We start from the raw sequence: 13,019 nt of genomic DNA, 5'->3' as shown, positions 1-13,019 counted from the left end.
ATACACTTTTTAACAAAAAAAAAAAAAAAAAAAAAAATCACAAAATTCCATGCTTCCCTCTATTGATGACGTACCCTAGTCTGCATCCAGTCCAGGTTTGCTGCCTCACTCAGTACAGCTGCTGATGGCTAGATGGTAGTCACTCTGAGGATGATGCTGTCTTTTAGTTAACAGTAAGTCAATCGCGCTTCAGCTGCTGCAGGGTAGCGGTGTTATGCAGGTGCAGTCCATAATACAGAAGGCTGATCATGCTTCAGTTACTGCAGGGTAGCGGTGTTATGCAGGTGAAGTCCAATCGTGCTTCAGTTACTGAAGGGTAGCAATGCCATGCAGGAAGGTGATGGTGCTCTGTACTGTCAGTCTGTGATGCAGGGTACAGATGGTGAAGTACAGGGAAGTCTATGATGCAGTACACAGGTGGTGCTCTGCAGTGTCAGTCTGTGACGCAGGGCACAAATGGTGCTCTGCAGGGTCAGACTGTGATGCAAGACACAAGATGGTACAGTGCAGGGGCAGTCTGTGATGCAAGACACAAGATGGTACAGTGCAGGGGCAGTCTATGTGCTGGACACAAGATGGTGCAGTGCAGGGGTGGTCTGTGATGCAAGACACAAGATGGTACAGTGCAGGGGCAGTCTGTGATGCAGGACACAAGATGGTACAGTGCAGGGGCAGTCTGTGATGCAGGACAGGACACAAGATGGTACAGTGCAGGGGCAGTCTGTGATGCAGGACAGGACACAAGATGGTACAGTGCAGGGGCAGTCTATGTGCTGGACACAAGATGGTGCAGTGCAGGGGTGGTCTGTGATGCAGGACACAAGATTGTACTGTGCAGGGGCAGTCTGTGATGCAGGACACAAGATGGTACAGTGCAGGGGCAGTCTGTGATGCAGGACAGGACACAAGATGGTACAGTGCAGGGGCAGTCTGTGATGCAGGACAGGACACAAGATGGTACAGTGCAGGGGCAGTCTGTGATGCAGGACACAAGATGGTACAGTGCAGGGGCAGTCTGTGATGCAGGACAGGACACAAGATGGTACAGTGCAGGGGCAGTCTGTGATGCAGGACAGGACACAAGATGGTACAGTGCAGGGGCAGTCTGTGATGCAGGACAGGACACAAGATGGTACAGTGCAGGGGCAGTCTGTGATGCAGGACACAAGATGTTACAGTGCAGGGGCAGTCTGTGATGCAGGACACAAGATGGTACAGTGCAGGGGCAGTCTGTGATGCAGGACAGGACACAAGATGGTACAGTGCAGGGGCAGTCTGTGATGCAGGACAGGACACAAGATGGTACAGTGCAGGGGCAGTCTGTGATGCAGGACAGGACACAAGATGGTACAGTGCAGGGGCAGTCTATGTGCTGGACACAAGATGGTGCAGTGCAGGGGTGGTCTGTGATGCAGGACACAAGATTGTACTGTGCAGGGGCAGTCTGTGATGCAGGACACAAGATGGTACTGTGCAGGGGCAGTCTGTGATGCAGGACAGGACACAAGATGGTACAGTGCAGGGGCAGTCTGTGATGCAGGACAGGACACAAGATGGTACAGTGCAGGGGCAGTCTATGTGCTGGACACAAGTTGGTGCAGTGCAGGGGCAGTCTGTGTGCAGGACACAGATGGTGCAGTGCAGGGGCAGTCTGTGTGCAGGACATGGATAGTGCAGTGCAGGGGCAGTCTGTGTGCAGGACACAGATGGTGCAGTGCAGGGGCAGTCTGTGTGCAAGACATGGATAGTGCAGTGCAGGGGCAGTCTGTGTGCACAATACAGATGGTGCAGTTCAGGGGCAGTCTGTGTGCAGGACACAGATGGCGCAGTGCAGGGGCAGTCTGATACAGGTGGTGTTTCATTACTGCTATTTGGGAGCAGTCTGATGCAGCAGGCTTGCTGGTGCTTCATTTACTCTACAGTGGGGATTTTCACAGGGGTCCTTTGTGATGTAAATGGCTGGTGGTATTTCACTGAATGTGTGGTAGAAATGCAACTCTTGAGTTGGTCAGTGCCATAACAGGTCACTTAGAAATGACAGTGCAATGCGCAATGATAACACCCAACAGTAAGGAACATCCAGCTTGACCCATTCAAAGCTCTTTGCAATTACTTTTAAACAGGTCCTAGAAAACAGAAACAAAAATTATCTGTATTTTTAAGGTGAAACAAGCCCAGTATGAAGTTGATGCTGATCTATCCAAGGACCTACAAAAGAAAGTGAGACAGTGTACATCAGGGATGACAAAAGGACCCTGAATTACAATATATCAGGGTAAGAAACTGCCACTAATAGCACGCAAGCAGCAGGCGGCAAAATATCTCCTCTAATACTATAGAAATCTGTAGGTAGAAGACGACCCCAACAGTACACAGTGGCAATGCTGAAAACTACCTATAATAGAATAAACACAATTTCAAGGTGAGAACTGACCTCAAATGGCACAGAGGCAGTATCAGAGTGGAATATACCTCTATGCACACAAAAATTACACTCTGAAATTACCCCAAACAGTACACAAACTGAACCAGGAAATGACTTCAAATAGCATGCAAACAATATCAGGGAAGAACTGACCACAAATAATATACAGTTTCAGGGTAGAAAGTAAACCCCAAACACTATACAAAACAGGATGGGAAATTATTCCAAAAAGGGTATGAAATTATCCCAAATGGTATACACATTGTGATAAGGTTGGAAATTACTCCAAAAGGTATGCAAACAGTGTTTGAGTGAGAATGTCCTTCAATTATATACAAACAGCTTAAGGGTAGGAAATAACTACATATTGGTTTATGCACAGTCTTAAAGGAAGACATGACTAAAAATGTCATGCAAACACTGTCAAGAAGGGAAATTATGCACATGGTATACAAACTGGAATGTTACTAATTACTTCAGATGGTCTACAAACAGTGCTAACATTAAATCTAAATGTCATGGTGGGAAACCCCCTGAATACGGCACATTCACTTACTTTCTCCTCAGCTCAGCAGGTAGCTTCATATCATTTTGCATCCTGGAAGGGAAACAACAAAAATGAATAAAATAACAAAAAAAAATAATAACAATGTTCTTCATACAGTATTATAACAAAGAATTGTTTTAAGCAAAATACTACTTTTTAACATTTAATAACCACACGAGTTTCCATTTCTGGTCTATATTCATTTCAGAGGTTGGCATAATGGTTAAGATAGTTGCCTTCCAGACACAAGGTGCAAGGTTTGATTCTCACATGTGTTTATTGGCTAGGCTTAAAATGGCCCACAAGGATAGTTAGCTTAACTTTGCAGATAACTGGGGTCTGGTGGCTGGTTGAGAGCAGTAGGATGTCGGGAAAGTTTGCTTTTCTGTGTAAGGAATGCCATCTGGGATGCTGTGTCCAGGCTTGCTCCTAGGAATACAATCCTTTGGGTGGGTACTAGTTTGGATTTCTTTTTGTTGATAGTGTACCCCAGGGAGGTCAGTAGGGATTTTACAAAGGCCAGGTGCTTGAGCAGCTTTTCCTGACTGTCTGCCTGAATTAAGCAGTCATCCAAGTATTTGTAACTTTGTATATTTCTTTGTCTGCAAGGAAAGTCCTGCAAGCTCTGGGGTTCATGGCATCTTCCATTCTACTCATTCCATATGCCAGACTGCATATGAGGAAACTTCATTGGTACCTAAAAAGCCTTTGGTGTCAACACTCTCAGGACCTGGAAACTCTTACACCAATGATACCTTGCCTAAGGAAAGATTTTCTTTGGTGGGCAGCAGCATGCTCCCACAACAAGGGACTACCTGTCTCACCACCCCCTGCTGCCCAGACCCTCACCACAGACACATCAGACTATGCCTGGGGTGCACACCTAGACGGCAGGTGCAGACAGGGCCAATGGAGCCCACAGCAAATTCTTATGCATATCAACCAAAAAGAGGTGTTAGCTGTCCAGCACGCATTGATGACTTTCAGGCCCCCTCTCTCCCCAGGGGCTCTCCTGATCAAAACAGACAACACCACCGTGATGTGCTGCAGGAGCCAGACATTTTGTGAAAACTCAGAGCAGTAGATAAGCCAAAGGAAAGCACAGAGAACTGAAAGTGCAGAGATTCTGCCCTGAAATGTAGATATTTCCTGCATGATTCCCTGATAGGAATGTGGAGGGAGGCCTCTTAGGTCCAGGGTGGCTAGCCAAGCATTCTCGGAGAACATAGGAAGTAGTTGCTGGATGGTGAGCATTTTGAATTTTGGTATCACCAGGAAGGTGTTTAGAATGGATAGATCAAATAGACAAAGGGAGAAAAAGAAAGAGAAAGAAAGGAAGGAAAGATACTCGCATACAAAATGTAGGTTGGTGACATAGGTGGAGTTACTACTCTGGTCATACACTGGAAGGATAAATCAGGAGGCAATAAGCCATGCCCTGATTTACCTGGCCATAAAAAACTGGACTGAGATTTTATTAATGAAAGAAACTATGATTTATTTATTTTTAGCTTTATTTTACATTTGTTAACCACATAGAGTCCGACTGGGCAAGTAGCTTGTTTTCAGCAGAGGCCCAGGGAGAAAAACTCCATAACAATAGTACAAAAAAGATTACAAAAAATTTTAAAAAGATTTACAAACAATATACAAAAAAGTTTAACAGCTGCCAACAATCAAAATTTACAAAAAGAGAATGTAAACAGAAAACATTACACTTCCTAAGCCTTACTACAGACAGTAACATGAAACTCAATAGATACTTAACTAAAATAAACCACTGTGGTATTTTCATTTGGTAGAAGTAAGACAAGCAGAAGATAGCGGAAAAGAACCATTTGATTGATGGCATGAGTAACTAGCTAGGAGTATTACAGGAGCATAACCATTGTTGAGTAAGGTATTCTTTTAAGAGTTGTTTGAAGCTATGACTATGTGCTTTTTTAGGATATTCTGGGGTATTAGGTTCCACTGTTTGACTACTTTACAGGAGAAGGGAGAATCACCAAAGTCATTATGGGACTTTGAGTACAAGTTATCAGATGATCTGGGAGTGCTATTTAGTTGCACTAGGTTGGAGAGTGCACGGCAGTTTTCAGGTTTGTGGATAATGGAGTGGGCAGCGATGAGCTGATTGAGCGATAACAGATAATTCAAGCCAATGCAATTTTGAAGAGCGAGGCAATGATGGGTCCTGTTGGGTGTCTTAACAGCACATTTTGCTGTTTTGTTAGAGCAGGAATCAAGCAGATGTAAGTCACACATGCGCAGATTAGGGAAAATTTGAGAACAGTAGAGGAGAGTAAACAGAAGGTCAGATCTGGCTGTGGCTAGTCCAGCATTTTGAGTAAGGTAAGGTCTGGCCCTACATAGTGCACCAAGTCTGATGTGAACTTTCTTAATTGAGAGTGATATTGGTTTATCAAATGTTAGGTTGTTGTCTATTGTGACACCAAGTAGTTTTGTTTGGTTAACTGGTTCTATTATAGTGCCATTAGTGGAGGAAATGGAGAGAGGAGGTCGTTTCGCTTTGGATTTCCTGTTGGAGAAGATCATCAATTTTGTTTTGTTTGGGTTTAGGATAAGTTGAAGTTCATTTAGGTGATTTTCAATATCTAGAAATGACTTTTGTAGTTTATCCTGGAGTTCTTGGGGTGTAGGAGCAGAGGAAATGAGAGTAGCATCATCAGCATATTGAATGATAGGAGGAGATTTAGTGGCAGTATTTAGACTATTTGTGAATACAATAAAAAGGAGAGAGCCAAGGATGGAACCCTGAGGAACCCCAACAGAGACTGGGAGGAGCGTGGAGAGTTTATTATCCCGTTTAGTTGCCTGTTGTCGATCGGCAAGATAGCTAAAGAACCAGCTGAGAGCTGTAGAGTTGAGGTCGAAGGAGCCTAAAGAGTGTCGAGTAGTAGTTGGTGGGATACTGCATCAAAAGCTTTGGACATATCAAGGAATATAGTAGAGACTAGTTCTACATTGTTTTTGAGGTTGATGTAGTTAGTGAAACTTGTGAGGGCTGTGGAGGCACTGTGTTTTGGACGGAAGCCGTGCTGTGAACTAGATAAGAGGTTATTTGTAGTAAGGTGGTCTAACAGCTGCTTACGGAAACATTTCTCTAAGATTTTGGCTAGGGGTGAGTGTTAGAAAAATGTGCAATAGTAATATGCATGCATAGTGCATTCAAGGTTTGAAAGGGTTAATACATTTATTCTGTTCACACTGCATAAATCAGCACAACTATTAGAAGCTTAACAAAAGACATTTCATTTCTGCTTATGCCATGAAAATATGTGCAGCTACTAGAAACTTAACAAAGAGACATTTCATTTCTGCGTATGCCATGAGAAAATGTGCAGCTGCTAGAAGCTTTGATAAAGAAAACAATAGATGCTTGAAAAGTTTAAACCATAGTCAGCATTACTTGTACCAAAGCTACAAATGTACCTTGAATCTAGACAAAATGTATCGCATATACTAGAACTGTTCAATGGAAGAACTGAAAAGACAAAGTGGGCTAAAATAAGCACAAGGCCAGGTTGTTTTTCTCAAATGTTTTTGCAAGACAGCAAATAATCTGATCATGTCAGCAATAAGCCTGGAAACATTTTCTGTGTAACATACAGAAAGCTGTGATCAACTATGTCAGCAGTATATTAGTAACATTTTCTGTGTGACATGAAGAGAACTGTATAAGAATAACATACTGACCACCAAACAGTCAGACAAAATCTTGTACCTACATGCTTTGTCTCCTTGCTGCAAGTAATAAAGATTGCCTTGCTTGAACCTAACGTGCATTGGTCTTTGATGTTTTTCCTTTTACAGATTGGTCCTTCAGACCGGAACCCTCTCTCTGCCTCGGATCAGATGGTCAGGTGGTTGAAACCGTACAGGGAAGAAACCAAATCGGTTCTTCTTATATGGAAAGTCCTCTGACTGAATTGTCATTCAAAAGAGGCCAGCCACTTTCTGATCTGTGACTGAAGGACAGGTCTCTGCGAATTGGTGATCAATCACGTAGGCTCAGGTAAGGTGAATCTACTTTTTTCTGTTTTAGATCAGGGACTAGATGTGTATTGTTTTTGTCAGATTGTATTTTTCTTACAAGTCAGGGACAAAAAAGATTACTATCTTGTCATAGATCAGGAGAAACAGAGTAAGTAGGCAGTCATTCTGAAGAGACTATAACAAAATCTGTGGTACACGTTAAAATTAGAAAAAGTTACGTAACAATTAAAGATGAAATAAAATGGGTAATAATTGCACGAAAAGACCCCAAAACCCGCCGATAATGGAAGACGCAAAATATACGCATTCGCAGCGTGCCGACAATATTCGATATTTTTCAAAATGGGTTAATAAATAGGAATTTGACGGAAAATTAGAAAAATTTTCGCTTATCAAACTTAAACAGCTCAAAAATTATTCCAAGGGTCAGGTAAAAAAGCAACGATAATTAGGAATTCCTCAGGCACACAGGTGGCTGGAGGAAGTAAACCTTAGGGACCAAAAGAACAAAGATTCAAAAGCAATGTTTTTAGATAAAGAGGATAATAACTTAGTAATAGCATCAGCACCTCCGCCTCCCTTACCAGAATATGAAGCAAGTGAACAGGTTAGTCCGCCCCCACTAGTAATTAGAGATTTGGGGACCAACGTAGACAGTAATCTCTCCTTTGATAATCACGTTGCCAAAGTGGTTAGAAAGACCTTCTATATAGCCCACCTTATCACGAAAGGGTTCGCATCTAGATCAAGAGAGGTCATTGTGCCCCTCTACTCGTCACTCATCAGGCCCATAATTGAATACAATGCCCCTTTTGGGATGTACCTTACCCGACACCTGCAGCAACTGGAGACCCCAAAAGTACCTCACCAAGAGGATCGTGAGCTACAAACAGATGTCCTATGCAGCTCGACTAAAGAAACTCCAGCTCTACTCAGTTGCTTACCGCCTACTCAGAGGCGATCTATGCCTGACTTACAAAACCATGTCAAACCCAGAGTTAATGGACATGCTCCACCTCAAAAAATCCAAGTCCCTTAGAGCTACACGCTCCAGGGACCCAAACCTCAGCACAAAAATAAATAAGACATGCTGGAGGGACAGATTCATTTCCCAGAGGCTCCCCTCACTCTGGAATAGAATCCCAATTCATGTTAGACATAGCCCCTCGCTCACCCTCTTCAAGCGAAATCTTGACGTGTGGATGGGAAATCGCAAATTCACCCCTTGGATCTCTTCTGTGTCCCTGATAGACAGAGGCACAGTAAACTAATCTTAAAAGGGTACCTTTTGTGACCTACTTTACAGAGGCACAGTAGGCTAATCTAATAGGGAGGCGGAAGCCAAATACACTCTGGCTAGGCTTATAAATGCCTTGGGGCAGATAGCCTAGTATCTACCTATGAACCTATATCCTGTGGTCACTGAAGATAGAGATATTGTGAAACTAAAACTGACTAAAATTAGAGATCCCATTGGGACCAGGTCCTGAACAAAGGCAGGTAATTCAGAAGAAGGTATCGAGTTATGGCAAACAGTTAAGAATTCATGATCTATAGGGGAAGAAGAAGAAATATGCCCGCTTATAGAAGTACCCAATCCTCAGGCAGGTCAAGACAATCAGGACCCAACTATTTTAGTGTATAGACCTTGGACTCCGGAAGATATCCGGAAAGCCACTGAGGGAATTCCCCATCCAAAGGTTAATTTTAGAAAATTCTCAGAAGATTTACAAGGAATGAGGTTAAGTTATAACTTAAACGGAGAAGAAATAGAAAAAGTAGTTAGACAAATTGTAGGGCCAGATTGGTACGTGATTAGTGGGAACTGGAATCCCTGTGACACTGCACAAAGACCCCTCCCACATAGCAGCGCAGAATTAGACACCAGAGTAAAAGGTCTTACAGACCACATCTCTGAAAAATGGAAACCTAGGACAGACTGGACTTGCTTTAATCAATGCATCCAACAAGAAGGTGAAACAATTGACCGGTACTATGCCAGACTGTTAGAATGTTTTAATAACCACTGTGGAATGCAGGTTCCTGAAGATCAAACGCAAGATTCTCCATATGAACAGCAGTTAAAGAATGCATTTTTAAAAGGCAGTAGCACACCTATAAGCAGTTTTATTACAAAACACATGGTAGACCATCGTACACGCAGGTTACAATCATTACTTGAATATGCTAGGCATGCTGAAAGGCATTTTAATAGCAAAAAGAAAAAGAAAGCTCAAGTATTTTCTGTAGAAGACGGAGCAGAAGTTTATGTAGTACAGTCTGGGAAAAAGGGCAAGAAAACTGCACAGGGAAACAAACAATCTGATCAGAGGACTTTGAAGGGTGTAAGAAAAGGGGAGAATGTTTTAAATGTGGTAAAAAGGGACATTTGGCAAGGGATTGCAAGAAAAATAAGAAGGCAACAACGGAAGACAAGGAGGGTGAGGACTGACTATATGATAGTCAATAATCATTAGAAGGGGCTAGCAAAGAAAGGACACATGAGAATGTGACAGAGGGAGTAGAGGAAGTGCAGGACATTCGTGACAATGAAGAAAATTAAATATTAGACCTAGCTTTATTGAGCTTGGAGCTCTATTTAGCAGACACAAAACCAGAAGTTACACTCTTGGTAGAAGGAAGGGAGGTCAAATTTTTGTGCGACTCAGGGGCATCACGAACCCTGATACACCCCTCCAAGCTACCAGAAAACACAGAATCACCTGATTACATACTGGTCAAAGCAGCTAATGGACAGCTGTATCAGGAGCCTCACTCCTGTAACATTGCAATAACGGATACAGTTTCAGGATTGACACAGAGAAGCAAAATTGTAGTTTCTGCAAAATGCCCAGTAAACCTCTTGGGCAGTGATCTCATGCAGCTATTTGGTATAGCAATAGTCCCAAACATGCAGGGTATGGAAGCACAGCAACAAACTAACACCTCTGTGGTGCAATCGGAGGGTGAAATGTTTTATTGGTACAGCCAGGACTTGGTTACGACTGGTCCAGGGACTGTGACAAAAGAATTAATGGATCTAGCCATCAGCAAGTTCCCCTCCCTTGACATTGATAAGCAACACCTGTTGCACTGTACCCTGTATTTTTGTAACACACCAGGACCTGATAAGGAATATGAGCAAGAATTATTTGAGAATCACGCAAACAGATTGATATTGCGTAACCTGTACTGGGACACAGAAGGGAACAGTGTAGCCAGCTGTTCATTGCTCCAGGAGTTCTTTGCACTTTATAAATCGAATCGATTACCGCATGTTAGCTTAAACAAAAACAGAAGTATAGAATGGGCAGACCTAGGAGAAAAAGTCACGAGATGGGAGAAACAAACAGAACTAGAACTGTCAGGACAGGGAACACAAGTACAAAAATTGAACTGGATAACTCAGACCAACCCAGCTGTGCACTTGCAGTCTAGCGAGGACAGCTGATGGACACTCCTATTAAAGGAGGAAGAGAATGCCTTACAGAATATATCAGAAACTCTTTGGTCAACAGGAAAATCAGATGTAGGACTCATTCGTACAGCGGGGCCAGTTACTATCACGCCAAAGTCAGCATTCAGACCACAAAAAAGACAGTATCCCTTAAGAAAAGATGCAGAGGCAGGGATAAAGCCTATTATAGCAGCCTTACTTAAAGGAGGGATACTAGTAGAATCTCCCGATTCACCATGTAACACACCCTTATTTCCAGTTAAAAAGGCCAATGGAGAATGGCATATGGTCCAGGATTTACAAGCCGTAAATGATGCGGTAATACCAAGGGCACCCAAGGTGCCAGATCCACACACTCTGTTAAATGACTTAAAACCTCAACAAAAGTATTTCTCTGTGGTAGACATCAGCAACGCATTCTTTTCGATACCGATACACCCTGATAGCCAGTATTGGTCTGCATTTACATTTCAGGGAAAAAGGTATACATATATGCGACTACCACAGGGATATTGTGAAAGTCCAACGATATTCTCACAAAAAATGGCAAGCAACTTGGCGGGATTCAACCCACCAAAAGGCAGTCAGATTTTACTTTATGTTGATGACATCTTGCTGGCGGCCCCCATCCAGCGGGATTGTAGAGAAGATACCATAGCACTTCTACAATTTTAGCCGCTGAGGGACATAAGGTAAACAAAGATAAACTGCAGCTTTGGAAAAAACAGGTCAAATACCTAGGATATGTAATATCCAAGGAAGGTAAAACGTTAGATGAGGACAGAAAAGTAGCAATTTTGCAAGCACCAAAACCCACTACTAAGAAGGAAATTATGTCCTTCCTGGGTACAACTAATTTTTGCCGGAGATGGATTCTAAACTATGCTTTGGAATCTGCACCTTTAACTGACCTTATATATAAGACGCCTATGGCAGTGCAGGACTTGTTACAGTGGACACCAGAGGCAGAATCTGCCTTTTGTAGACTAAAGCAGTTAATAGCATCCTCATTAGTTCTGGGATTACCAAATTATCATAAACGTTTTTTTCAAACTGTAGATTGTAAGCAGGGTTACATGACATCAGTGTTAACACAACAGCATGGGGATAAGCAACGCCCCATTGCTTACTACTCATCACAACTAGACCCTGTGGCACGGTCCTTACCCCACTGTGTACAAGCAGTAGTTGCAGCTGCAATAGCAGTACAGGCTTCAGCCTCAGTAGTCTTGTTCCACCCTCTCACTTTGCGAGTACCCCATGCAGTGGTGATTTTACTGCAAGAAAAGGTGGCATATCTTTCCCCTGCTAGACATCTTTTTCCTGCATGACTATATTGTTGAGCCAACCTCATATGACAATTGAACGATGCACAACTTTAAACCCTTCTACTCTGCTCCCAACTCCTGCAGACGGCACACCACACTGCTGCCTGCAGGTAATTGAGCAAAAGACACTACCTAGAAAAGATCTCACGGATGTCCCCTTGGATAATGTCGAGGTGACATACTACGTGGATGGCTCGTGCAAAAGGGGTCCCACAGGACAGCACCTAGTAGGATATGCAGTAGTCTCTGATACCGAGATTGTAGAAGCAAAATCCTTACCACACAACTTATCTGCACAGGCAGCAGAATTGATTGCCCTGACACGGGCATGTACCTTAGCAAAGGGTAAATGTGTAAACATTTTTACTGATAACCAGTAAGCTTTTTCTACTGTACATGTGTTTGCGCAGCAGTGGAAAAACCGGGGAATGATAACATCTACTGGCAAACCTATAAATCATGCACAGTTTATTTTAGATCTTTTAGAATCTATTCAGTTACCTCGAAAAGTGGCCATTTGTAAATGCACAGCTCACACCAAGCAACAAGATAGGATTTCAAAAGCTAATGCAAGAGCTGATACCGCTGCAAAACAAGCAGCCACAGAAGTATTTCTTTTAAATGAGGAATTACAACCCTCTGACATTTTAGATCTAGATATGTTAAAAACAATGCAGACACTCACTACGCAAGCTGAAAAACAGCGATGGATTAAAACGAGGAGCAATCCTCAAAAAGGGGCTGTACATCTCTAAAGAAGGAAAACCGATACTACCCTCTAATTTGTTTCGCTATGCAGCATTGTTGAGCCATGGGCAGTGCCATGTCTCAACAGGGGGAATGCAACAGCTGGTGGAACCAGGTGTTCACAACATACGGATTTACAAACTACTCTAAAAAAAAATTTGTTTGATGTGTCAGATTTGTAACAAACATCATACACAGGGGGTGAAAAAGCCCAAGCAAGGGAGTTTCCCTACACCACCATATCCGTTTCACACTATTTGTATGGATTTCATAGAATTGAACAAATGTGAAAATAAAAAGTATTGTCTTGTCATTGCAGATATGTTTTCCAGATGGGTGGAATCCTTTCCAACCAAAAATCCAGATGCAGCTACGGTGGCAAAAGTACTTGTCAAGGAAATCATTCCTAGGTTTGGTATTCCGGAAAGAATCTACAGTGACAATGGTACACACTTTAATAAAAATAGTAACACTCTCAGTTCCTAATGCACGATGTAC

At 42.7% G+C, this 13,019-nt stretch overlaps 1 protein-coding gene across 1 annotated transcript in view; it reads right to left on the bottom strand.

The window, feature by feature from the left end:
* Positions 1-13,019, bottom strand: part of SLC25A10 (solute carrier family 25 member 10) — a 518,101-nt gene that overhangs the window by 216,979 nt on the left and 288,103 nt on the right. Inside the window, exon 5 of the mRNA XM_044068197.1 lies at positions 2,982-3,023. Coding sequence (XP_043924132.1) covers positions 2,982-3,023 — 42 coding nt within the window. The remainder of the gene's footprint in view (positions 1-2,981; positions 3,024-13,019) is intronic.

Source organism: Protopterus annectens, chromosome 4.part0 (assembly GCF_019279795.1).
Source record: "Protopterus annectens isolate FY-2018-M chromosome 4.part0, PAN1.0, whole genome shotgun sequence".
In the NCBI taxonomy this organism is placed as follows: Eukaryota; Metazoa; Chordata; order Ceratodontiformes; family Protopteridae; genus Protopterus; species Protopterus annectens.
Note: the sequence above shows the minus strand (reverse complement) of the source record. Positions and strands in the feature narration are given on the sequence as shown.